At 41.9% G+C, this 26,182-nt stretch overlaps 1 protein-coding gene across 2 annotated transcripts in view; it reads right to left on the bottom strand.

The window, feature by feature from the left end:
• Nucleotides 1-324: 324 nt before the first annotated feature.
• The window catches only part of unc79 (UNC-79 domain-containing protein), a 109,512-nt gene continuing 83,654 nt past the window's right edge, over nt 325-26,182 (bottom strand). The window contains exons 43-59 of one of the 2 annotated variants that reach the window (XM_070521741.1): nt 25,995-26,033; nt 24,590-24,702; nt 23,698-23,783; nt 21,531-21,575; nt 19,241-19,501; nt 19,039-19,149; nt 18,800-18,904; nt 18,628-18,711; nt 18,459-18,548; nt 17,277-17,452; nt 15,527-15,716; nt 14,774-14,824; nt 11,657-11,801; nt 9,461-9,471; nt 6,718-6,795; nt 6,582-6,626; nt 325-2,721 (exon numbers count right to left, since the gene is read on the bottom strand). In XM_070521741.1, the coding sequence (XP_070377842.1) occupies nt 2,542-2,721; nt 6,582-6,626; nt 6,718-6,795; nt 9,461-9,471; nt 11,657-11,801; nt 14,774-14,824; nt 15,527-15,716; nt 17,277-17,452; nt 18,459-18,548; nt 18,628-18,711; nt 18,800-18,904; nt 19,039-19,149; nt 19,241-19,501; nt 21,531-21,575; nt 23,698-23,783; nt 24,590-24,702; nt 25,995-26,033 (1,810 nt within the window). In that variant the 3' untranslated portion in view covers nt 325-2,541. The remainder of the gene's footprint in view (nt 2,722-6,581; nt 6,627-6,717; nt 6,796-9,460; nt 9,472-11,656; nt 11,802-14,773; nt 14,825-15,526; nt 15,717-17,276; nt 17,453-18,458; nt 18,549-18,627; nt 18,712-18,799; nt 18,905-19,038; nt 19,150-19,240; nt 19,502-21,530; nt 21,576-23,697; nt 23,784-24,589; nt 24,703-25,994; nt 26,034-26,182) is intronic. The other variant, XM_070521742.1, reaches the window with a different exon arrangement.

Raw genomic sequence — 26,182 nt, 5'->3', positions numbered from 1 at the left:
GCTCTATTAGAAAACAGTTGTAGTCCAGCTTCAACGATAAAAATTACCCAGGCCCGTCAAAATCCATGACATCAAAGTGAGCTGGTGCGGCAACATCAAGATGGCGTCGCCACTTGTCCTTGATTTTTCCTGTTTTTCTGCCTAGCCAAGCTTCTTCTTGAGAGTGGCCTCTTTGGTATTGTACAAACCGTATTTACTAGGACAACTCAAATTATATTTTCTTTACACACTGAAACAAAACAGGTTGAGGAATTATAAATATAAGAGGGGTGGGGGGTGTCCAATGTGACATGGAACACATAAGCAAAGGCAAAAGTAGGTATATGCACCGGCTAGGCGTTTTATTTTGCATGATATTCCTATGACAGATACATACTGACAGCTGCCAGTACTATATCACCACAAGCAAGCTGCAACTACAGCAACGCTCACAATAGCAAAATGACGTTTGCATAGCTGCTGCCTGTAACACTTTGTTACACTCGATGCAACGCTCACATATCACAACACCACTAACAGTATGCAAAAACCACCGAGAATTGTAAAATGACATTAGAAACAGACACATGGTGAAAGTCAAATAACAAACTTTGCAGGCATAATTCTGCAGCTCACAAATAACAACAAAAATTTTCCTCCAGATTTTCATTTGAGGTTACACGAGATGGCTCAGTTCCAGACAGGCTTTCAAGCCTTTAGTAACAATTTGAACAAGTTTCAAAAACATTTTATGTCTCTTAAGCACTAATTAAGGCTTTTGTAATTAAGTGATCATAATTAGGTAGGCAGGGCATGTCATCAGTGGAAAAAAAAAGGAAATTCTAGTGAAAATGACACATAAGTGAAAAGTTAGAAAACTAGCATAGATGGTGACTCATACAACTGTTCTTGCAAATCTGACACACACTGTCATCAGTTTAGCAGGATCCAGAACTATAAACAAAGATGCCCCCATGGCCTGTATCTTTTTATGTTTGAATCTTTGCCAAAGGACCTTTTTTATATTTTTGCATGTATCCATGGCAATAAATTAAGTTAGAAAGGCATGGTTTATTCAACTCCCAGGCAAAAGTGACTTGTAGCACAGTTAATAAAATATAAGAATTATTAATTTTGCTAATGTATTGCATAATAGATTGGCACATAAGTTTACCTTCCTTGCTGTATTTGTCCAGTGGTGTTGTATACATGAGTAACGGTCATGAGACCATCTATTCTCACTGGAAACCGTAGGTATCATCCGTGCTTGTGGAACAGTGGGTGATAGCTCAGCCTGCCAACATTCTTTCTCAAGTATTCAAGTCAATAACATTGGTAACATTTGAGCATGGCAGCCAACCACCCACATGGCACCATTTGGTGAAACTCTTTCCTCCACTTTGTAGTTCATATACTCCGCTCACAACGTCATCACACTCAACAATGTGGAAAACTGGCAGCTCCCAGCAGCCAAGCTTAGGCGAGCTTATAACGTATCACTAGCGTGAAGTGCAAGCAGTAACATCTAACAGCCATGTTTGTGCAGGAACAAACAAGTAGCATAAATACTGTATATATAGACGAAGCATCTGACCTACAGTAGCTGCAAAAAGCAATTTGGCAAATGCCTTTGATAGTTCCTTCGTGGTAGCAAGCTTCCCAACCCAAGGGCCAGGTTACGACCCAAGTCAGTGGCCAATGACACATAGCTTAGGGCCCTGCTGCCCTCATTACCTCTTTCATTGGTTCACGACTCATATACTTTTGAAAAAAAAGGAAGCTGGCTGAAGAAATGATAACAGACACCACACCCACCACAAGCAACTCAAAGGGTAAAGCTATGAGTGCGAACCAACAGATACGTCTTATCAGTCCTTTTGCAACATTTACTTGGGCTGTTGCACTACAGCAACGCACAAATCGTTCCGAAATCACTTGTACTCAGTGCAATTAAAATTGCCTAGCACAATTGCCTCAGGGATGTGCAAAATGCCATGCTGTCATTTTGCAATGGCTGCCAAACCACTGCACCTTGTTGGCATATCCCTCGAAAGAAAGTGTAACGTAACGCTCGCACAACAGCTTTGTAGGTCTGTAAAGGCTAGAAGAAAGAACGAACCCTGCATGGTCTGTATTACAAGTCCTGCAGATTTTTTCACAAGCGATCTCAAAAAAAGACCTCTTTCATGCACTCTGCAACTATGATGAAAATGGAAACTTTCTGGTTTTCCATGCTATCAACATGAGTTATTGCTCATTCCCCTATACAGCCAGGCATAAAATGCATATGGTTATTTAATCAGTTTAGTTCATATTGACCTGATAGGTACGTATGAGTACTGAAAGTTTATCAGATCGACACCATACTTCTTATTTGGATATTCCGTGTTAAATATAATTCTTTCAATGCTTTTCCTTCACTTTGATCAATCAAAAGCTTTTTAAGTGTGTATTCAAATTTTTTATAAAGTAAATCACAGTGACGTGGTGTTCAAGCCTACGAAATGAGTGACTGGTGTGTCACTGGGTTGTGTGGCACCTGTGGAAGACACAACTGAGAATTCAGACAGAATAGAACTGAGTGGCAGCCGAGGACTGTAGCTCGATCTGGCCCATCTTGAATTGGATTCGTTGTAGCCACTTCAGGAAGTTGCTGCTCACAAAGGTGGCCTCTTCCCGCGTCTGTATCGGTGGCAGCCAGTCGAGGCAAGCCTGCAGCCGCACCTTCAACTGGCTTGGCAACTGCAGCATCAGGACATGCATTGTTATTGGCTGCAAACCATCCACAACTGGCGATAAAAAGGGCATATTGGCTGGTTTCAGGGCTTTAATTAAAGGGCACTGAAACACAGCGCTTTCACAGTAGTAAAAACTCTACTGCATGATTCTCTCATGCAAAAGGATGACAGCTTTAGGAATAACTTTAGGAAGTATGTAGGTTTGTAAGCTAAAATTTTCTACTGAGTGTTGGAGGCAACTCAAGAGCATAATTATATTACAAGTTGGTTCTTTTTACTGACTGGTATGTTACAAACATGAAAAACCAGTTTTTTGTTTAGATATCCCAGTTAAATTCCAGGAGTAGGACCTCCATGCACGTGAACAAAGTGACCATCTACTCAAGTTTGTTATGATAAAAACAAACTGATATGAAAATGTAACAACATTTGGTGAGTTACTATGTTTGTGCTCCATCCCAGGTTTTCACGTCACTTCACGCTATTCGAAACACACTTCATGGTTGCTTTTTGTTGTCTATGAGGACGCAACGGCCTATGTCAAATAAGTGCAAATTTTCTTGGAAGCTGGTGGCACGAACATAACTAAACCACTTTCATACATTTGTGCATGCAATGGACTTAGCAATCAGTATGAATACTTTATGTAATAATTTCCGAGTTAAACCATAGAAAGGATTGAGGTCAACCTGCAATATAATGTACAAGGAGTCTTAGGAGGATGTTTGAATTTGATACTAAAGTTTGTCTTGAAACTTCAGACTGGGCGTCATTGTCATTATCATGGCATCATGGTGCAGAACAAAATCTGCTGACATGTGGCAATGAAGCTAGGTGCGTATGATGATGCTATTCAAGAAGAAATAAACCAGAGCGCTGTGAGTGTTTCTTCTGGATAGCTGGCATGTGTCATGCAAGGACTGACTGGTGGGCTACTTGGTTCATTATCATAGAAAGAACAGCGCTTGGAGACAGGACACAAGTGAGGAACCACACATACCCTGTGCTCACTAAAAACTGCATGTTTATTATCTTGCTGAGCCTTTTATACAGAATAATAAGGCAGCAATAGCAAAACCATGAAAAGAAAGCACACTTGGACCAAAAGTAAAGGAAGGAAAAAAAGTAAAAAGGCCTTCTTTGCCCAGTGCATTCTTGTTACAATGCAGTTTCAAGAAAATTGATTTCTTTCTTGGACAGCTTAAGAAATGAGATGCTGATGCAATCAACATTTAAGTGGTTAATCTCAAGAGCCTCTAAGATTTCACTGGTGCATTTATCATGGCGTCTATGCAATGCTTCAATTTGCGACAACATAGGCTAACAACTACACTGCCAACAATGCAAGGCAAGGTTTCCACAGATTGCAAGCTTTTTTTTACATTATTTTTACGCTCTCGAAGCCTGTCATTGATACAACGGCCTTCCTGGCCGTTGTGTGTTTTTGTGTTTTTCTCTCTGTCATCTTTCTAACCCCTATCCCCCATCCCCAGTGTAGGGTAGCAAACCGGAGACTCATATCTGGTTAACCTCCCTGCCTTTCCTCTTCATTCTCTCTCTCTCTCTCCACATTTGAACGGCACCAAATGCACTAAATCTTGCACATGGTCAACAAATGGTTTTTGTGCTTTCTTTGTCCATTTCTCTGACCAAACTGTGGTATTCATGCATACTTTCATTAACACAGCAACTACTTTGACACATACAAGAAATGCCAACAGTACCCTAAAGAGAAAGTGTGAGCTAATGCTCAAGCAGTTATTAAAAGGACACAGAAAAAGAGTATTAATCATTAGGTCAAGCTGTATGTGTATGTTGTGGTTCTGTGCTGGCATAATGGCAGCTGTTACCACAAGAGGAGGCTGCCAGAAAGGATGCAAAAATGAAAGATGGGTAGCAACACCACAACAAAGTTACTGCATCAGCATGTTGCGACATTGCAGATTTTCAACAGTATCTACATACATACTCAGCTCTAGAACTGTTTAGAACTCAAAAAAGGACTACATTCCATTCTGAAGGAACCAAAGGCTTGAACTAGCAAGTTTGGAGAAATATGTCTACTCGAAAATGGCTCCAATATGAGAAAATACAGAAAAACCTAATTGTAAAGGAGTCACATCTGGTGCTAAAATGCCTTCATTATATACCCAATATTTGCAATAAGCATATATATTAATTAAATGCTCATATCAGCTACAGACATTTCACGTCTACTTTGTTCTATCCGGTAATTTGCTATATCCGTGTTCATTTCTCCAGTAAAACTCAACCTTGCTTTGCCAAATATACATAAAATAAGAATTCAGAAAGGATGCTTTGCCGTACTAAAGTAATTTGACATATTCTTCAGTGGACCCTTAAGACCGCCATTGATGCAATAAACTTAATTGTAAAGGGTAATTATATGGCCACATTGAACTGTTTAACTATTTATTATAGTAGACATACATGACTGCATAGTAGAGGCCCCACAAGCATGTCTGTTCCCCTCGAAAGTGTCTGGTTTGCTTTCCACGGGCCCGCGTAACCGGAAACCACATTTACTTTGGCCTCGTGGTCCGGCAGCATACCAGGACCGGTCGTGGTTACCAGACGCCGAAAGCAAATCCGAAACTCACTAAACCGAAACTGTGCACTCCGCAAACTTTTTTTTTTTTTCTGAATGTGTCTTTTTGCTGTCTGTTTGCTCGACATGTGTCAGCAGTCCGAGCAATCAAATGTACCGAGCTTCAAGTGTTAAAACTGAATGCTTGGAGGCACCCCAGCTAACTGTCACATCATTTGTAAGGTTGGTTTTGAGTATCCTTCAAGGAATATTACATCTGGATGGGTCAACACATTCCCTACTCACACACACACAGCCATTGATGTTACATCTAATGATGCACAAGAAAGTGCCGCCTAGTGTTCTCATATAGATGTGACATTGACGGAGGACATGAGTAATTGGAGATATCTTAGAGGCCTTTGTTCTGATCATGAAATAAAGGTAGCTGTGGCAAGTCCTTGCAATAAAGGCTTTAAAAAAAAATGTCAAGGGCACTTAAGCATCCCTACATGGATGAATGCGAAAACATTGTGACATCTGCCGGATGACGAATCGTTTTACAACACTTAATGGCATTACACACACACTGCCTGCACACTGCCTTAATGGCACACTGCCTTGTGTCACTTCTTGCATAATTTTTTTATATTATTTATTTTTTATGCAGTGAATGAAGTAAACAGGGTCTTTATATGTGGAAGGATTTTAACATATAAAGCACTAGTTTTTTCAGTTTTTGGCGTTCAACAAACTTTTGAAATAATAATAATACAAAAATTCTTGTAGCATGTGCCTCGACCTCATTCGCGTACTTGCGTGGACATCTAAAGGAGCCAGACGCAGCTACTGACTGAGAATTCTAAAGTTGGTTGATTGGAGCCCACAACAGAACTCACTGAAATCACCGCACTGACTGGCAGTGGCTTTGCAGAGGAGGGGGGGAGGCAGCATGGGAACGCTGGCATGATGAGTGGCATCAGAGCCAGCTGTGGTAGCAGATGACAACAAACGTGCGAGCAGTGGCACGAGTGTGTCTCTGTGACCAGGTGACTTTTTGTACCATCTCTGGCCACGCTGCTGGATTTTCCACTTCATGAGCCATGTAATGCTTTTGTATTACAAACTACACATTCCACATTTGAGAACTTTTAGCATGCCAATACTTTTCATTCTTACAAGAGCACCTGCCATCTAGCACATGGAATGCCAGCAATGGGATGTTAGAGCAATGGAAGTTGCGTTTGAGCACCTCCTCGGCTAGCCTTAAGCTAGTGCAAGCACAGCAGAATTTCTAATCTGTCATTGCTCCTTACCTGTCCTTGGTAGCTGTATAGTACTGGTGTCCACATAGGAAGCAGCTGAAAAAGTGAGCAAAAACACATTACACAAAACAAAACATTACACAAACAAAGCAAAAACACAAAACAAGGCAGTGCTCCTTACACTTACCCTTGCGAGGACTGTAGAGTTGCATTCCAGCAATGCTTCCATCAAGCTCAAAAAATGCAGGCTCACCATTTCTGCCAGCTGGGAAAAAGAGAGAGAGAGAGAGGGTTCTAAGTACCAAAACTTATGTAAATACATGTCAAAGTTACAAAAGTAGCCAAGTGACCAGAGACACATTTTTTGTCGCATGAAAAGTACATTAATGAAAGCAAAGATGACCATTTCCAGAATTACAAGATAGAGCTGTTGTATTTGTACTTAGGAGTGTTCAAATGTTTGAAGTTTTCAATGCAAATTGAACAGTGCTTCAAATTGAAGAATCTGAATGATGTGAGTATTCAATATTGCATCATAATCAAATATGCAACTATGAATACCGGAATACTGGAAGGTGGAAAAAAGTCCAGGCATGTTGGCTATTCAGGACTTTGAGTGCCTGTTGTAAGCCAACCCAGAGCTGTGGTGACCTTTCAATCTTTTCTCATTTGCAAGCTGCCCAGTTTAGACTTCCATATAGCGCTGTGTGCAGTGAATGAAATATACAAGGTCTTCATATGGTGAAGGATTTTAACATATAAAACACAAGGTTTATATGGAAATTCCTGGTGCATTTCTGCCACCGCCGCCGCCGCGAGTTTCCGTATGAGTGAAAGCAGGTGAGGCTAAGCCGGCAAATGCAGTTCAATCTCGTGTGCGTGAGCATGGAACACCGCCCAGATGCGTGCCCTCTCCTGTGGCGCGCGAGGCAGGGGGGGTCAGGAGAGGGAGGAGGGGCATTCCTCTCAGGCAGCTGCTAGGGCGCCTGAATGTCTTCCTCACCCACCGCTCCCTACAAAGTGGAAACAACTGCGGCGTCTATTACGGCGTTGGCCATGTGAATCGCGGACGCCGTTGTAGATGCCTTTGGCGCATGCCCTAGGGATGCATTGCCGGCGCTCGTGTGTCTTGAAAGCGATCTGCGACATGGCCTAATTACGTGCCCAAGCGGGCCTCATCCTCAAAGTGATCTGTGATGCTTGCACAGTGCGTGTAGTGCCAGTAGCTTCATATGTGCTGTGCTTTCAATGTTTAGTTCACGTTGAAGCGACAGATGCATGGAGGTCAACTGACTCGCGGCTCCTGCCACGATTCCTAATTCGTATTCAAAAGTGTTTCACAGATGGTTTCCGCTGTCATCGAGCGAGATGTGTTCCTGTTTACCTGTGCGCGTGTGACACTGTGCTGGTTAATTTAGTTAAAACACGTTTACAGGCTAGTTGGTTTAAATCTACAATAGAATGTGTAAGCGTGACTGAACAAGGACATAGAAAGAAGCCGACATACAAAGACAGCGCTGTCTCTATGTGCCTGTTTCCTTCTACGTCCTCATTAAGTCACGCTTACACATTCTATCATTGTTAATTTAGTTAGTAAGCCAATCTTTACAAGATTATACGGCTGATAAAACTACTATGTTTACTTCATACAGCTATCTACTAATTTGCTATCACAATCATTCATATCAGTTTCGCCTTTCGGGTGGAACTGTAACTTTTTTTAATGTGACAGCATTATATGCTTCATTACACGAAAATGCTCAAAGCTGCTACCAAAAATGGCCAATGGCGCAAAGAGTAAAAACACGTCAAAAAATGCTCAGACTAATAAGAAATTTCTCAGAGAGGTTCCTGCAAACAAAGTAAATTAACGGTTTTGAAAAGAAAATCTGGTAAATTTCGGTTTGGGTGGGAATCGAATCCGGGGTTCCAGGGTACGAGATGAGCATGCTTCCCCGACACCATCGTGGCTACACTGTTCTGGCTGACTAAATGTGTGCCTAGTGTGTGCATCATTGCACATTTGACGTCACAGTCATCTTGCTGACTAAAGGTGTGACCTAGTGCATGTATCTATGAGCATGTGATGGCACAACCATTGGGGAGGAGGAGACACCACATAATGAGTGTGTAACGTGAGCATGCTCATGGCGTTCCCAGGTCTACTAACGGTATTATGCTTTTGCATTCCTGCACGTAAGCAGTTAAGTGTCTCTGCCAAATTTTCTTCTTCTTTTTTCATAGACAGTATGTAAAGATCGAAAAGGATCATCATATCGTTCAGTATCTACACATATAATGCGGAAGTGTCATTATATGTGGAGGTCTTCATATAGTAACACTTTGCCAATGGTAGTGGCTCTTTCCCTCCACTGGCATTTGTGCTACATGCAGGAAGTTTAGGTACACCTTAAGCTGGCCCGTTACATTGTTATTCATATAGACACTAAGTACAGCAGGGGTCTTTCTTTTAACTTATATCCTGCTCACCTGGGTGAAGGTGTACTGACATCACCATCAAATCCTTCTTGATAGATCCTAGCTCTGCAGATGCTGTCTTTGAACCTCTGCTGTGACACTTTCTGTGACACTGGCAACTTCACAGTAGCAAAGTTTTAAACGCACTTCGTGTACATGTGTTCTGCTTGGTATCAACCACAGCTGACATTGACAACTGTTCATCACCACAGGGCATCAGCTGTGTTTTTGGTTCCTTTTCACACACTCTAATTCAGTTAGGCAACCGTTTTGTAGTGAAAACACTACGCAGTTTAGCTACAGGATAAATATTTTTCAACGACCCTTAGCTCAGTTCTCTTCAAACCTGGCAGAGCAGCATGGGCTAAGTTGCTGAGTGGCAGAGAGCCCACGAGACAAAAGGAAGCACAGTTAGAACAACACCTTGAGCAAGACAAATATGGCCTGCACACCTGAGAATGGCCTTCCTGCAAGCATCCAGGAGGGGAAGCAAGTAAGCAGAGAAGGGAGAGAAGCAGAACACAGACAGTCACCATTGAAGCGAGATACACACACAAGCCAGTGGGAAGCCAGGGAATGCATGCTGAAGCGTGAAGCAGTATAGTCAAGACACTCGTCTATTCCAAGACCACATGCAGATAGAACCCTCACTGAGTATTTGGGAGCTTGAGCATTCATCACGATGACACAATAGATGAGTTGCAAAACCTGTGAGGAAGACTTTCCAGCACTGTAAAAATTCATGTACAATGGCAGGGCAAGCTGTTCTGGCTGCAAGTGTTATGTGCACTGTAGTATTTACCAGCACGCGTTCGGCTTCTAGAGACGCAGGCATATAGGGGCTCAGGGTGGGATTCCTTTGTAGACCCTCCACTGACTCTTTCACGCACTTTAGATTTTATTATTTCCTCTTGAATGGCGCTGTCACTAGCTGTTTCTGAAGAGCAATGCAGGCATTCACAGAAGTCAAACACGTGAGATGCTACACTGCACGAAACAATTGCACTGAGGACGGGCTGTGCAGCCACTGTGCATGAATTTCTGCAGTGCAGGAAAACTGCGTTGTAGGTTTTGCAACTCACCTAGAGCATGAAGCAGAGGTGCACAGTCTGTCTTTACAACTGTCATTGGCAAAAACTAAACGTCAATAAAAGCTAAAGTTCACAAGCAAGATTCCTCACAAGACTGAAACACTGCCGGTGAGATGGCACTATGTGGGACAAGGCAAGGTATACCTGCTGTTCTCCCTTTCCTGCAAAGCTGCCTTCGCCCCATTTTCTAAGCAAGAGCTTGACCCTCTTATTGACAGAGCTATGCGGAGAAGTCTACTTGCACATTTACACTTTTCATGCATGGCTACTTCAAACAATACCCATCATGTCTCCTCAAGCATGGACAGCTATCATTCAGACTGGAATTAGAGCACCATTCAATGCCCTTCCTTCACCCCCTTCAAAGAACTTATATTTGTTAAAGATTCTGACAACTTTTCATTTCAGCTAGTGAGTCTATAGCTGATTTCTACCTTGGCAGATTAGCTGGCACCTTTAAAGGGCCCCTCAGCAGGTTTGGCCACTTTTAACAAACAAGTGTAGCATGTACTTGACACGCTGACAATCGCGTCTGCAAGTTATTACTGCTCTGAGTGCTGCGAGAACAGCTGAAATTTCAAACCAAATGCCACGCTCGTTCACTTTCAAAGCAGAATGCTCCCAGTCAGAGAGGCGCGGTCACATGCACACATTCCTCTTCGTAGTACGTGTTTCATCACTCGCCATAACTAATCATTCAATGCGGAATGCACAGCTTATGCTTGTGCAACAATGGCTTCTTATGATATGACTAATTAAAATTGGGCCCCTCGGTTAACCCCCTTTCTTCTCGTTTACAACTTCAAAACTGTTTATTTCGGAAAGGCACATGTCTTTTTTTATGGAATTTCTGTGCAAGTTAGCGCCATGTATTGTTCCTGTCTGTCCCTGTCTTTTTAGCACTACTGAGGTTCCCAGTATGACAGACCAACAAGCTCGAATCAATGCTTTTGATCAAACTTAAGAGCAGTAAAAGTTGGTTAGTGGCACAAGAAACGGAAGGTAAAGTTTACATTCTTGAATTTCACGCCCAAAATTTGTGTCAATTTGTGCTTCTCTTCTGAAAGATGACCACATAACCTCTTGAATGAGGTGGAGCCACAGTGTCTAGCTAAGCAGGCGCAACAATAGTAAAAACGCCTACATATGTAAACATCCCAGCAACATGCACATATTGGAACACTATGGACATGAAATCAAAGAAAGCAAAGAAATATAAGATTGATGGCTTTTGGCCAGAACAATGAAGATGTGACCGATAAATGCTGCCTTGCTCTACTGCTAGGCAGTCCACACAGCAACAATATTAAACGACTCTCCACCTAACAGCTTAGATGCAATACGTGTCTTGTGGTGCTCTCTAGGGTTTTCCTAGTTCTGCTTTCACATCCACAGCTGTGCAACACCATTATAGTGTTCCCCGCAACTATGGGACTTGTGTTTGCTACAGGGAAAGGTTTGGGCACGAAATGCCACCTGTCTTTGGTAATGCTTCTCACTAACAATGATGGCACGTGGCAGAAATTCTCATGAAATTCGCAAAGTTCAGAAAAGCACTTGCCACTTTGGAATGGCACACAAGTTGAAGGATGCCAGGTGTGATCTTGATCCAGAAGTCCGTCAAGGTCAGCGTGTACAGTTGGCTCTGTTCACTGCCCGGAGGGTTTAGTGACACCATATGTTCACAGTACATGGTCCACAGCTGCACAGAAAGTCGCCACCTGTCAGCAAAGCACTCACAACAAGACGCTATCAGTTAGTCGGGAAATTACTTGTAGTGAATTTCACTGGCTGATGCACAACGGAACTTTGCTTCTCCACACATGATGACACATGTTCTCCATGTGTTGTTTCCATCTTTTCCCTTTATTGTTCTTCACGCCAATTTATTGAAACAATGCACATATAATTGTGGGATTCAGAATGGCTAGCTGGAAATACACCAGCTAAATGTGCAACCTTGCACACACACAATTGAGAAAAGGAACTGGTGCTGTACAGCAATAAAAAGCCATGGCAAGCCGACAGCCAAATTCTCCAACAGGGCTGTTTGTTATCGCTCACACATGACATGAGAGAAAGGCAATAGCCATCACCTGTTTCACGGTACTCAGTAAACACGCTGATTGAATCATTTGTTTTTTTCTGTCATTATAGAATGACTTCCACAAGGCTCTCTTAAACATTTTCTTCACACTATATTGCTTCTTTTTTTCTGCACTTAACCCAACTGCCTTCAAAGTAGGTGTTGAAGGCATACTATGCATGCTGCGTGTGGGGTAAGGGACCTAGTTGGGTGCTGTATGGTGCATTTTGTTCCCACGTGTGTTCCAGGCATTTCATTCCTGGATGTAGAAAACCAATAATGATAGCAAGTAAATTTTATAAATCTATATTCAACCTTTATCAGTGCAATAAGCTATGTTATCATTTCCATTACAAAAAGCTTGCAGTCATAATTTGCTTGAACTTAAACTAAACCTGACTTGATAAAGCCATGTAAATAAAGGCAATCATAATTTCTGTCACATATTCAGGCTTCAAAATTATGTGCTTTGGATTAGTGGGCAATGCGTCTGTCTAAAAAAAGAAAAAAGAAAACATGACAAGATGACTTAGAAATCAAAAAGAAGTTAAAGGACTCTGGCTAAGCTTTGACTTAGTGTTTTCTCCCTAACTTACGCACTTTCTTAATCTAGTGTCCCACTGATACTGCAAGCATATTGGTATGCAAACACATTTTCTGAATAGGACTAGAGTTCCATGCATTTTCGTTCTCTGTGAACAAAAACTATTATCATCAATAGCTCTTACCCCTGTAAGCATCATGCTCCCGTAAGCAAGGAAAAAATGCAACGGCTCATAGCCCCGTAAGGCAGAGGCTACAAGCACTTGGCAAAGTGAAACGAACAGTGCTTAAATTCTTTCTAATCATGCATACAACATACAGAACAGTATGTCGAAAATTGTCATTATCAATGGCTCATACCCCCGTGAGCAATGGCTCATACCCCCTTGAGCAAGCAAAAATGCAATGAGTCATAGTCCCATAAAGTTCATGGCTACTCACTTTATGTAAATCAGCTGCAATGACACTACTCCTGTTGTCATTGTCGATGATATTAATGTGGATCACCGATCCGGCCCAACCGACCACCCAGCAGCGTACATGCATCGATTTGACATTATCAAGGAATGTGATTGCAGTTGAGAGTGAAATAATGACCATCGATCAAGACAATAAATGAGTGTGTGTATGTTTCATCATGATTTTTTTTTATTTGAATATACTGCAGGCCCTTCACGGCCCGTGCAGGAGTGGTACAGAGATGCAATAAAAAAAAAATCACGATGACAAGTCAATACACTGAATGCAGTTAATAAAAGAGTCGATGTTACTGTAACACACAATATCGTTAGTTAACTTGTTCCACTGGGAAATGGCTGACGGAAAAAGGGAATGTTTGTGAACATTAACACGACTTGGGGGAAGATAGATTGTTTTGGAGTGATTAAGTCTGGTTGAACGTTTTGGAGGATCTTGGAGGTAATGAGAACGTGCTATTTGGAAATGACTATGGTATAATTGATAGATGAATTTTAGTCGCGAAATTGCTCTTCTCTGCGAGAGGGGTTTTAGGCTAGCCCTTGCTAGCAGACCCGAGACACTGGACTGCCTTTTGTAGTCTGAATATACAAACCTAATTGCTAGTTTTTGTATGTGTTCTATTTTATTTATAAGGCATTTTTTATGAGGGCTCCAGATTAGATCAGCGTATTCTAGGCATGGTCTTATTAGTGTTTTGTACGCGTTTAGTTTGAGGTGTGGTGGTGCTGCGCGCAGTCTCCTTTTTAAAAAGGTCAGTTTGCCTATGATGACCACCAGTCAAGACAATAAATGGGTTTATACCTTTGTTCAAAATTATGTGTTACCTCCATGACGCCTGCTAAACAGCTTCGCTGGTCAACCACCTTCACAGAGTGGAATAGTTCATGAATTTTTAGTCTACAGTGCATCTGTTAACTAAAGGGCAGCAGATGATCTTTCAAGAGCTTCACAGCATTTGTTTGGCAGAAAACGGTGACCAGCTAGCCCGGAAAAACCACAAGCAATTTGACTAACTAGTTGTCAAATCTACTTTCCTCACAAAAATGACTAGCTTCAGCCAATCTACAATGTTCAAGGGAGCTGCTTTGGGGATAAGAAGCTGATGCCTTCACCCATATCTAATATTCTGATCATTCTATAGCATACACTATAGAGCATTTTCATATATGCTCTATGAAAATGCCACCCCTTGTCTAGTTTGAAACTGTAATCTGCAAAGACAGATAGGCTCAACATATTTCTAGTAAAGCTACAGAAACAAATAAGCATGACAAGAACATTAGACCATTCACTGCACTTAGTTCAGGCGCATCTTCTTAGACCCCCTGAAGACAATACTCAACACTTATGCCTGAGCATCTGAAGCATGCAATTTTAGTGTAGAAGCACCAACTCAATGACAATGGAAGTGATGAATGACTGGCTGCATTGGCACTCTAGTTGGACATTGCAGTCATACATTAGTAAAGTGATCGACTGTTCCCTCCCATTCACTTCTAGTGCCCCTAGTAAAGCTAAATGTATTTGGCAGACAATATGGGAAAGCTAGAACTACATGTACTTGCCTGACAGAGGATGAATGCGTGAAACAATGATGACATGTGGAGAACAGAAGCCTGAAAGGGAGACGTAAGTTGAAGTCACTTCGATTTGCGAAATATGTGAATTTAGGGTGCTATTTCTAAAGCAGGGGTTCTGCTCATAGAAAATTTTGTCACGTGATAAACTGATGTACAACAATTCTGGCAAAATCTGTATACAAGGTACTGTAACTACACATTACTTGAACTGATATTCTCTGGTGAGCAGACTGCATGGAAACAGTGGAGCCAGTGAATGCACACGGCTGACAGAGAATATTTACATTGGCACATCTCAAGTACACACTGGTTATGACTGGTCACACCACCACCTAAGTATGCTGCCACTATGCTATTACTTACTTCCACAGTAATGTTAAGAGTGTGTTACAAGTTGTAATATTGTTAGTACATGTTGCTTTTGCACTGCAAAATTTATAAAATTATATATACAGTAAAGTCCATGCTGAGAGAAAACAACATAACTATTTGAACCAATACGAATTACATACAAGTGGTGATAAGTTGTTCGTTTGCGTGCCACATTTCGATGTCTTGTTCTTAGTCAAATTCCTTGTTTAGCCTCATCCTTGCATTTCACATCAACAATTCAGCTTGAGTTTTTCTTTCTGTCACGACTCACAAATGCCACCCTTTCATCACCCTGCATGACACAAGATCTTATTTCCTTTCACGGCTGTCACAAATCAATGCTGCATAGAGTACTATGGTCCTTGCCTTGGACTGCTCAGCAAAGCCAGCGAGGATGACTTGGATGTGGTCGGCTATGTGGCCATTGGCTTCCAGTGGTATGGGCTGGCACACAAAGTTTGTAGTGCTGCCAAGCAGGGCGCTGTGCATCAATGCTCCGACCAGGAGCCATGAGAGCAGGCGGATGTGTGCTACGCAGTCGATGAACTCCTTGGGGCTGCGTGAGAAGCCTTGTCACTCACAGTGCTTGCTTGAACCGACAACTGCCCTGAGCGGCACCAGTAATCTGCACTCTTCGTACTTTATGCATCATCTCTTAGTGCTTCATGCACCATAACAGCTCCTGGCAAACGAAATTTCACCAAATTTCATTCTGTTTCTTTGAACAAAATCTTGCTTAGAAGTAAATGTGGGAAACGCTGAGCTAGTTCTAATTCCACAGCTTTTTATGTCATAAAGCTCGATGTAGTAAAGAACATAATTGGAAAAAAGGATGTCAAAGGAAAAAACATGAAGAATAAACATTGGCCTTGACAGTTGTATCTCAGGCCAGTGTGGCGGCAGTGGTGGCACTTCTGTGCCAAGGAATCGTGTCCCATGAGTGGTAGTAGAAATAATGCAGAGTGGGTTTTGTCCTGACAAAAGAGGTTCACGTTCTCTCAGCCTTGTCCCTACACCAAGAATGGCCTTCTAGGAAATGACCACTGGACTAATATACAAGCTCTTCAGATAAGGTGAAAACATGCCACAATGAGTGGCTGTTCTACTCTGGAGAAATAGAATAAAATACAATAGACAGTTAAAGTTGGTTGTTCTCGCACCTCTCTGACCCCTGAATGTTGTGGCATAAATTAAAGCTAGTAGTTAGTTGGCAAAATGGCTAGTAAATAGGCTGGACTTGCACGCTATCTTAGAGCACTCACTTGTATTACACACCCACTCTTACAGCATAAAGGAGCGGCTGGTCAAGCCAAATCTAATCAAGATGGAGCCTGTAGCTAACATGATGATAATGCTTTGACTGGCTAACTTGTCCACACCTATAAGGCTGCTTATGAGGCACAGTTATGAATCTGGGTGAGGAGTTCCATCAAGCGATGTTTATTTCAATTTCTTTTTGGCTTAAGTAAGGTTTGTTAGCACAAAGCAATTGCACTAAAGGTGCCGATGTGTAGAAAATATTTAGCTCTGTCCATACTGACTTAGAAGGGTCCACAGTATCCTTAAGTTTATATTTCAGTGGAGTGGAGGAGCAAAGACAAAACAAATTAACCACTTCATTGTCCTTGCATTATCCAGTGTCTTCAGGCACCATATAGTTCTGCACAAAATTGAATCATAAGCATGTCCAAACTGTGCTTTTGACACAGTTCCTCCTTTTCATGACACATTTTGTAAATCAGAAAGCTGCAACTAAGATATCATGAATGTGAAGGTCACAAGCAATAAAGAGCAACACTAGTCCTTTCAAAACATTGTAATTCAGACCTCCTGAACATTTTTCTGATTTATTAAAATTAGTTGTAACTAAAATGAAAGGTATCTCACATTTACAGTCATGTCAGTCTATACAAAACCTGGTAGGGATAACATTATTCAAACTTCATTCTCCTGCCAATGGCACTAATATTGCCTGGATAGGCCACGTGACAGAGCAGATAACTAGCAATAATTAGAAGATAAGGAATTTCTGCATTGCAAAACCCCTAGACAGCTTTTTTTTTTTTTCATTTCCTCAACAAGGACTCCACACAATCAGCACTTGACAGAGACATACCCTTGCTGCAATGAAGAGGGCGGATGGTACAGCCATGGCAGGTACTTCCCAATCGCACGATTATCCCTACCATTTCCCCGTGTGATCTCCAAGGCCAGGTATTGGGCCATGCCCGCTTTCACTTGTCCTCCCAAGGTCTCTTCGTTCAGACGACTCGCTGTGCCATGGAAGTTGCTCTGCGTCATGTTCGAAGCGAGCCACACAAGTTCCATCATAGCCATGTACTGGCTTTGGCTAAAAGCTACTAGACTGCTCCAAGGCTACAGCAGTCCGAGCAGTTTGGGGGACTAAAGGAATCTGACACAAAATCTTTCTTCCTCTTTTCTCTTTAGTTAGATGGGTGCCGATCAGCTAATTATGGCACGATGTCACACATCTTTCTATGCATATAAAATTTGATTGATTGATGGATTGATTAATTGATTTGATTGATATTGATTGATTGATTGATTGATTGATTGATTGATTGATTCTCAAAGTGGCAGTGCAGAACCCCTTAATCCAGGCTTATCCTGTGTGGAACACACAGAAACGTAAAGAGGCGCAGTGAGAAGGACTGACTTGGTGAAACAAGGCGCTTGCTCGAGACCCATTTAAAGTCACTTTCACTGAACCCAGCTTTTGGCAGCACACTGTAGCCTGCAACTGCCGGGCTAACTGGTGCATGCATTGCTGGTTTGTGATACCACATGAAAACATCCCATCACCACTACGTCAGTTTTGTTACAAAGCCACGCTACACTTGGCACGCATTCTGAATTGGGTGCAGAAAAGAATGATATTGTTCTTTGCTTGCTGAATAAATTGTGGCTTCACTGAGCCAACAGATGTCTAATAATAAAAAGAGAAAGAAATTTCACCAAATAAAGCAGCTTTGAAGTGAGCGAAACATTTTGATCTGAGAGCATGCTTGTCTGCACACACGTCTACTGCCAAGGCTTTCATTCTTAGGTTTGACCACTGGCTTATAACTGCAAGTTTTTCATTACAATGATATTTCAAAATAACGGACGATTTTTAGCAGTCCCGCATGTTTCGTTATATTGAGATCTGACTGTACAACAAATCCCCAGTTAGAGTTTCTTTACTTGTATGGCACACGTGTGCGAATGTGTGCTAAGATTAAGAAAGAGGTAAGAACAAAACTCGGAACTAAACCAGATTTTCACAGCAATTCCTTACCTTGATACGTATAAGAGCATGGACATCGGCCACAAATTCCAGCACCTCATTGAGATTTTGGCGCATGCACTCACTCGCTCCTGTGTTGTACTGCAAAAGCAATGTAAAAAAAGAATACAGGGCTTCTGTAAATCGTCTGCCACCAAAAGGCTCTTAAATCGGTACTCACAGTGTTCTGGAGGTCTTGGGGAAGTAAAAGGTCTTCAACAATCACATTTGGACTTAGGACGCCACCAGTATCCTGAAGCACAAACTGTGAACGAAAATGTACGCCCGTGCATATTACCGAAGGGATATTAAACTGAAGAAGGGTAGAAATGCAAAGATTGGAAATGATTTACCTGTACAAGAACAAGCAAGTTTTCATCAGGAATGGCAGACTTGAATTTGAGTGCCTGTACAAGCTCGAAAACTACTGTTCGGGTGAAGACTAGCTTATCTCTCTCCTGGAGATGAAAAAGAGGAAGAAGGTAAGACATCACTTCATCAGCAGTCAGTCAATAAAAAATTAATATGCTTTCTTTATCAGTTTTTAAATTTTCTGAGCAGCTGTAAAAGTGCCTATACAAATCAAGCTCACCCTCGACATGTTGCGGTTACATAAGTGGCACAGTTCCAAGAGTTGCTGGTATTGGATGAGAGAGTGTTGGATGGCGTAGCTAAGTATCTTTGAGAATGGGTCCAGGATAGACTGGAACAGAGAACAGACAGACCGTGTTGCAGCAATCCCCGATGCACTACCGCAAAACGTTGGAAACACGCACACACGCACACACACAAACCTTGCAGGTGTTGACAGTGGGAACGCGCATGACGCAGAGAAGCAGCCTGAGCAGGGGCTCCAGCGGGGTGCCTAGGGGAGCCGCGCCGGAGGGAGCACTGCCACCCCCACTGCCCCCAGAGGAAGAGGGGGGTGCAGCAGGTGGCAGGGACAGCAGCAGCTTTCTAAGCAGAGCGTCCAGCTGTGGCAAGAAAGCGGTCCACAGGAGCGCATTCCCCTCGGGAGCCAGGCACTCCAGGTAGGTGGCCACATTGCCCAGCACCTGCGCAGTCGTGGGCAGCTTCATGTTGCGCCCTCCTGGTCATGGTGACCACGTTGGAACAGGCAGTTTTATAGCCTGACAGTCTCGGCAGGCAATTGCTCTACCTGTTGCACCTCTTTCAGGGTACACTGTAGCTGATCACCACACCCTCACGAAGAAACCCAAGCAGAAAGCAAAATTTTTCTCTTAAAACAATCTGGTGGCCTTCTGGAAGCACTAAATGTTGCACACAAATGAGTGGAAATCCTCTTCTCTGCAGGGAATCAAGCAATACTTTTCACTCTGCTGTAGTATAGTGCTGGCAGTTCCTGTTGGAAAACAGCAGGTTTATGCTGCTCAACATAAAGTATATAAATTATAGGGTTTTACGTGACGAAACCATGATCTGATCATGAGGCACACCCTAGTGGGAGATTCCGGAATCATTTGAACCATCTGGGATTCTTCAATGCGCACCTAAATCTAAGTACACAGGTGTTTTCACATTTCGCCTCTATTAAAATGCCGTCACCGTGGTCAGGATTAGATCCCACAAACTCGTGCTTAGCAGCCCAACACCATAGCTACTAAGCAACTACGGCAGGTCTGCTCAACATAATAGGCACCACGCGCCACATGCAGAGGAGAACAAGATGGTGCGACATTCAGTGCTGAGCTGAAGATACAACCACTTGTGTTTAGACCAAGTACCAAAACGCACAAAATTCTATGAAACAACATGTATTTTCTCCCATAGCTTTCCTCCTTACCTGCTCATGAGAGTGGCTTGTTGGGCTAGTTGGTACCTCACCTGTACTTACTTACCTGTAGTACCTTACCTGTACTTTCTTCTATGCAAATATAGCAAATATAAGTGGAGTTATTTGTGCCTCCAGCCTGCCTACCTTAGTTGAACTTATCAAGTAGATGACAGCTGCAGGCAATGTTTTAACATACTTGTTCCTGTGTTTGATATATTTTAGCTTGTGTTTAAGATTCCCCATACAACAGTCAACTTGTCAGAACATAATCACTAGACACAATACTTAAAGAAAAATTTAAACATTTAAAACAATATAATTGACTGAACTACCATATAAAAAACACAGTCACAGTTTACCTGTCACCTAAGCTCACAGATAAATCTCAAAACTGATTCGCATGTCATGAACTCCTTCTTTAGTTTAGAGATATTCAGCTTACCTAAAGGTTGCTCTATGATAGTGACATATAGTATTGCATATAATTGCCTGTATGTGAAACTGTGGTACTGCAGCTTAAGCACGAGCTGTGCAAACTCCACAAGCATCTATTGCAAGGCATCACACTGGCTAGGGTATTGGTACAGTTTGAATGAGCAAAGAGGAACTGTAGACCTCTCTCTGTTTTTCTTTTTACGTTAAATGATGCTTCAGAAACCCTGCTAGTGGACACGCACACCACATGAATATGACACCAAAGAGGCTCAAAGTGAAGATTGGTGAAATACATTCCACGGGCACATGGGCACTGATGACAATCTGAATCGCATCCAAATCATTTGGCCTTAAGCTGATATAGCACATTCATTGCGTTGTGGGTCACCAGCCTCACCAGTCGATTATGTCGCATATTGACACTATGTGTCAGCTAATATACAGGCCTCTTCTATAGCGCACAAGTGATATCGTTCGAGAAAGCTTTGTCGCACCCATGTGCAGTTAACATGAATAAGTTCTAAATAAACAGAAACATAGTGGCTATAGGCTCACACACAATGCAACATGAAAAAACATGACACATTCAGTCACTGCTAGCCAAATCTTACCGACTTATAAGAAAATTAACATAGCGAAACCCTGCTGTTTGGAAACCTAAACTATCATATCCTTACATAAGAAGTGAATACTGGACTAGCTAGTGTTGATTCCTTATTTTGTCCTGCGCTTAGGACGTTCAAGGAAAGTGGTGATCAAACACCTTAGCTATAAGTGTCAAAGACAATTAAGAATAGTGGCAACATCTCTTGGGACCAAAGAACAGAAAAAGTGCGTGGGACTCACTTACATACCTGCAGCAACTGCTCTCCAGCCACATGCTTGCGTTCAGTGAGCTCCTAAAACAGAAAATAAAGGAAAGAATCATCTATTATAGTACTGCACATTTTCTATCCATGATTACGTACTATCTGGGAATAATATCTCATTCGGATAATTAAAGGGACCCCGTACAAATTTTTATCGAAGTCGAGAAATACATTTAAAATTAAATGAGACTATTTCAGGGATACCTTGCCGTAAAAAAGTTCTTCAATGCATTCAACAAAAGCAGAGTTACTGGTGATCAAGCATACCGTTCGCGGCACTTCCGCTCCTTCTTCAATGATTTGCACTGCGAAGGCTACGACGGAGCAGGATGTGCTCACAACGCTCCACCTACTGAACATCACCGTGGTGCACATTCCAAATTTGATTTTGGATGTTCACGTAGATGCCACTATTTCTGATTTTGGCACCTACGACACGCCAAACGCGGTTGTCCTCACTTAGTCACAGTGTGCTCAGCCAATGGACTTGTCGCACCACCCTGCGGCAGCCGCAGTATTTATGCTACATAGAAGACCGTAGCTACGTGAAACTGTAGTGTTTGCTTTATGTGCGACAGGGCTAGAGTGCATGCTCGGACTCATATGCTCCTGTCTGGCTGTGCTATGAGGTGTGGATTGGCTTTGTCCTGAACATGCTTGGCCGACGGATAGTAACCACATACAACTTGTGCACTTTGAAGCGCTGTCAGTAGCTCAATACAAAGCAAAGTGTGCCAAGGCATCTAGCCAGAAGTGCCCAGGAGTGAGCGCGTGCAGTCAAGCATGCGTGTGGTCTGACCTTAACTTTTGCATGGTTCGAGCATAGTCGAGGGTTCAAAAGTGGTTGAAATTAGTGAAAGCCGATGGCCATGACACCTATAAGTACGGTACTCAAAGTTTAATTCCTACATGGGCTACTGCGGCCAAGCATGAGCAGATGATAGTCAACTTCTTCCGGAAGTATACAGTTATTAGCGAAATCCAAAATAATATTTTCGCTTACTTCAGCGTATTTATTAAACTGCATCAATAAATATACACAGCCACAGTAGGAAGAAGCGTGCCGATCCAAACACCCTTCTTAATTGACTTCAGCTATTGGCCAATGGCAGCCGCGTATGGAAATCTGCTATATTATGAAATAAAGCATCCAGAAAAGAGTGAGGAGCAAGCTTCTGTTGCAAAGAGAGTGTTTGAGAGAAAAGTGACTTCACGCTTCGCTTGCGAGATCCACGCACCGCATATGACTGCAAAATTCAGACGAGATTTTCACAGCACCATCCGCAGACCGCGTTTTTTCACTAAGCCTGAGGGGTGGTTCAGGGCCCCTTTAAAGCATCAAAATATCTCCATAACTGGGCACAAATCTTGCCTATACCACTTTGCTTTAGGATTACTGGCGCGTTCATCATTCACAGTGTCACAGTGAATTCCTTGGTTTATTGCCAATACAAGAGATAAGAATATTGAGGAACCTATAAACACTGAGCTGGTTACAAGGTGTCACTTACTGAAGGGGCAAAGTGGAGCAAACACATAAAAAAACCTTGACCTTGTAGAGAAGCGAGGCACAGCTAAAAGTAGAGAATGCAGCGGGGAAGACAGTCGGGCACTGTGCAATTGCTGTGTAGGTTATCGATTACCAGAAGAATGTTTTGTGGGTTACGTAATTCACCTGAATTCTGTTCATCTAAACTTTCAATCAGCTATGAGATCTTTAACAGTTGAGATTACAGATAAAAATCGAATAGTTTTATTGCTATTTCATTCACATTCTATTAGATAATTTGATGTTATACATTTCTCAGTATACATTTTGGATTGACTATTAGAGTCAAACATAGAGAAAAATTATAGCTGCATGGCATGTTGAACTGCCCAAGGTTGACTTTTACTCAGCGAACTTAAATATTAAAACACCCCTAGTTAAATAGAAATTTGAACTACAGTTCAAAAAAATTGACACACACATAAAAATATAAGAATCCTAATGACAGAACACCATGTGAGTGTGGTCTTTTCTTCTTTGTGTCATGGCAGTTCAAGATACAAAACAAACAAATGATTACGGTTGAAGATGGTCATACTTAAGGGGAAAGGCTGATAAAAGAAGGCCTGCTAGTATCACATTTGTTGCATAACTACAGCTCACCTCAAATAGTATCATCAGAGGCTGCATTTGGTTGAGTTCGTTGAAGTCTGCGAGGGCAGCAGCCATTACTTTGAAGAAATCTGCGTCTGTGAAGCATAGTGAGAAATAAAGGTGGTGTCAGCATTCAGAAAATAAAAAGAGGTATGCCAAGCAAGAGGGGACAAATGTAAGAGCCAACAGTACAATACTTAAACTACAAAGAGCAAGAAGTGAGCGGAAAAATAAAAGATAAGGGCAGCACACAATATTCAGCCATGCAATTGCTAATAGCACAGAAAATCTTGATGGCAAATGCTCCTTTTGAAAACTTAAGGTTGCTCTAAGAATGTATACACTGGATGTATGTGGTGGGCTAAATCCCATGCGACGGAGAGAACACCAGATATGGAAGTATATTCAGCAGCAAAGAATGAAATCAGAAAAAAGTTTAATTATAATTCAGAGGGCTGTGTCTTACTGTTTGAAGCTACATCAGAGTGCCTGAGAACATGGTGTTATAAGAGAAAATTTGCCATAGGTGACTATTCATGTGTAGCTATAGTGGAAATAGCACAGAAAATGTTAGGTATACTTTGTAAGCCTACCACAGTATCCATACAGAAATAGATAAGTAAATAGCTACTCTTCTCAGAGCACCGCTTTTAAGGACAGTGGGGAAAAGGTGAATGAATCTGAGGGTGGAGAGTAGTGATTGTCGGCTGAGTGGTTGGAGGTGGAAAAGGCATTGAAAACACACAAAAAGAACATTAAATTTTATGCAATATTGTGCTTTATATTCTATGGTCTGCTCGAATGGACCATGCCAGTGCTAATGCAAAGCCTCAAAATAATATAGCATGTTCCGTAAATGAGTTAAAAGAAGAACAATAGATTTAAACAAGAGTACACTTACCGAAACTACCAGTGAAAATCTGCTGAAAGATTCCATTGGTGGAGAGCTGGTGCAAGGTGCACCTAATGAACTGGCGTGCGATGCTCTTGCAACCACCCGGCAGGTGAACATTGCTGTGTGGTAGGCAGTGACAGGTGCTGACTCATCGCGCATGCACATGATCGCAGAGATGCAAAATCTAGCTGAGTACACGCATGACATATGCCTCTTGTAGGCAATTGTCAATTAAAAAGAAAAAAGGAAAAAGCCTCGGGAAATGCAGAAAGTGTTGAAAGCAAGACAAAAACGCAGCTTTGCATCTTGTGTGACCGCAATAAATAAAACCATGGCGAAGTTCCAGGAACACAATCTGAAGCCAGTACAAAATGAAACGCCATCTGTCAATTTATACGGCTTTCTTAAAAAAGCAAAATTCTTGTAAAATCACACAAAAAATAAGCCTCCTTGGTTTCCATAAAGCAATATGCTTCGCCAGAATCAGCCAATTCTGGAGCTTTCTCTGTAGAAAATTGCTAATCACTGTGTCACATGAAATGCACAAGACATGCGGGGAAGGTCTGTGCGTGTGCCGTTCCGGTAAGGGCAGAAATTTTTCAATGCATGCTACTCAAATAAAAAACGAAACTGATCACTACAGTTGAGTAAGTTAAGAAAAAGATGCTAAAGGGTTGTCCAAGCAGCCAGTCAACTGTATTCAGAGTGCAAAGTACTGGGACACAGGCCAAGGCACAAGAAAAGACGGAACACGGTGCTACCTGCAACTTGCACGTAGGGCCGTGTCCTGCCTTTCCTAGTGGATTAGCTTGTGTCCCAGTAGCTCGTGCTCTGAATTTAGCCATGGTTCCATACCAACTTGCCCATTTTTCCCTTTTCATCAATCAGTTGTGCGTCCATGAAAGCAGAAATGGCATGCTGCTCTTCAAGCAAAATCTTTTTGATGCGACAAAATCCTTCAAATACAAGCATTATCCTACATTTAAAGAAGAAAAAAAAAGAAAAAGAAAACACGTCTACATGTTTGCTGCAAGCATGTAACAAAAGCAAGGTTGTTCTGCTTTCATAATTCCAATAAATGAAAGATTAGGACACTGCTGCCAGTCTGATCAAGGTATCACTAAAATTTTGCGTAAGAATTTGTTTGAAAAAGAAGGCCACTGTTAGTACAAGAAAAATTTAACTATAATGTAAAACATTTTCTGATCATCAATTTTTATCCTGTTCTCCTGTGAATGTGAGGGCAGAAATATTTGCATGCACGATACCTGTACAAGAAATGATGAGTCAAGGAAGAAGCAGTATGTAAGTTACGGGCAAGGCAGTTATCAAGTAGTTGCATTACTGTGTTGTGTCAAATGTATACAGGACAAAAAGCTCATGCAAATGTATGCCTTTCAACAATTCTTACCTTTCATGCTGCCATGGGTAGTACACTTGTGAAGCAACCCTAGAAATGAATAAATACACACATGCACTCTAATGAACTGACACTAGACAAGATTGGATAGTGCTAGTTAGGGCATGTCTGCTGTAGCTGTGTAGCTTGATTCACAGACACTGTTAGCTAAAGTTATGCTGGTTTATTTAAGGTCTGAG

The sequence above is a fragment of the Dermacentor albipictus genome, chromosome 7 (assembly GCF_038994185.2).
Source record: "Dermacentor albipictus isolate Rhodes 1998 colony chromosome 7, USDA_Dalb.pri_finalv2, whole genome shotgun sequence".
In the NCBI taxonomy this organism is placed as follows: Eukaryota; Metazoa; Arthropoda; class Arachnida; order Ixodida; family Ixodidae; genus Dermacentor; species Dermacentor albipictus.
The sequence above is the reverse complement of the archived record's forward strand: the minus strand, read 5'-3'. Positions and strand labels throughout refer to the sequence as shown.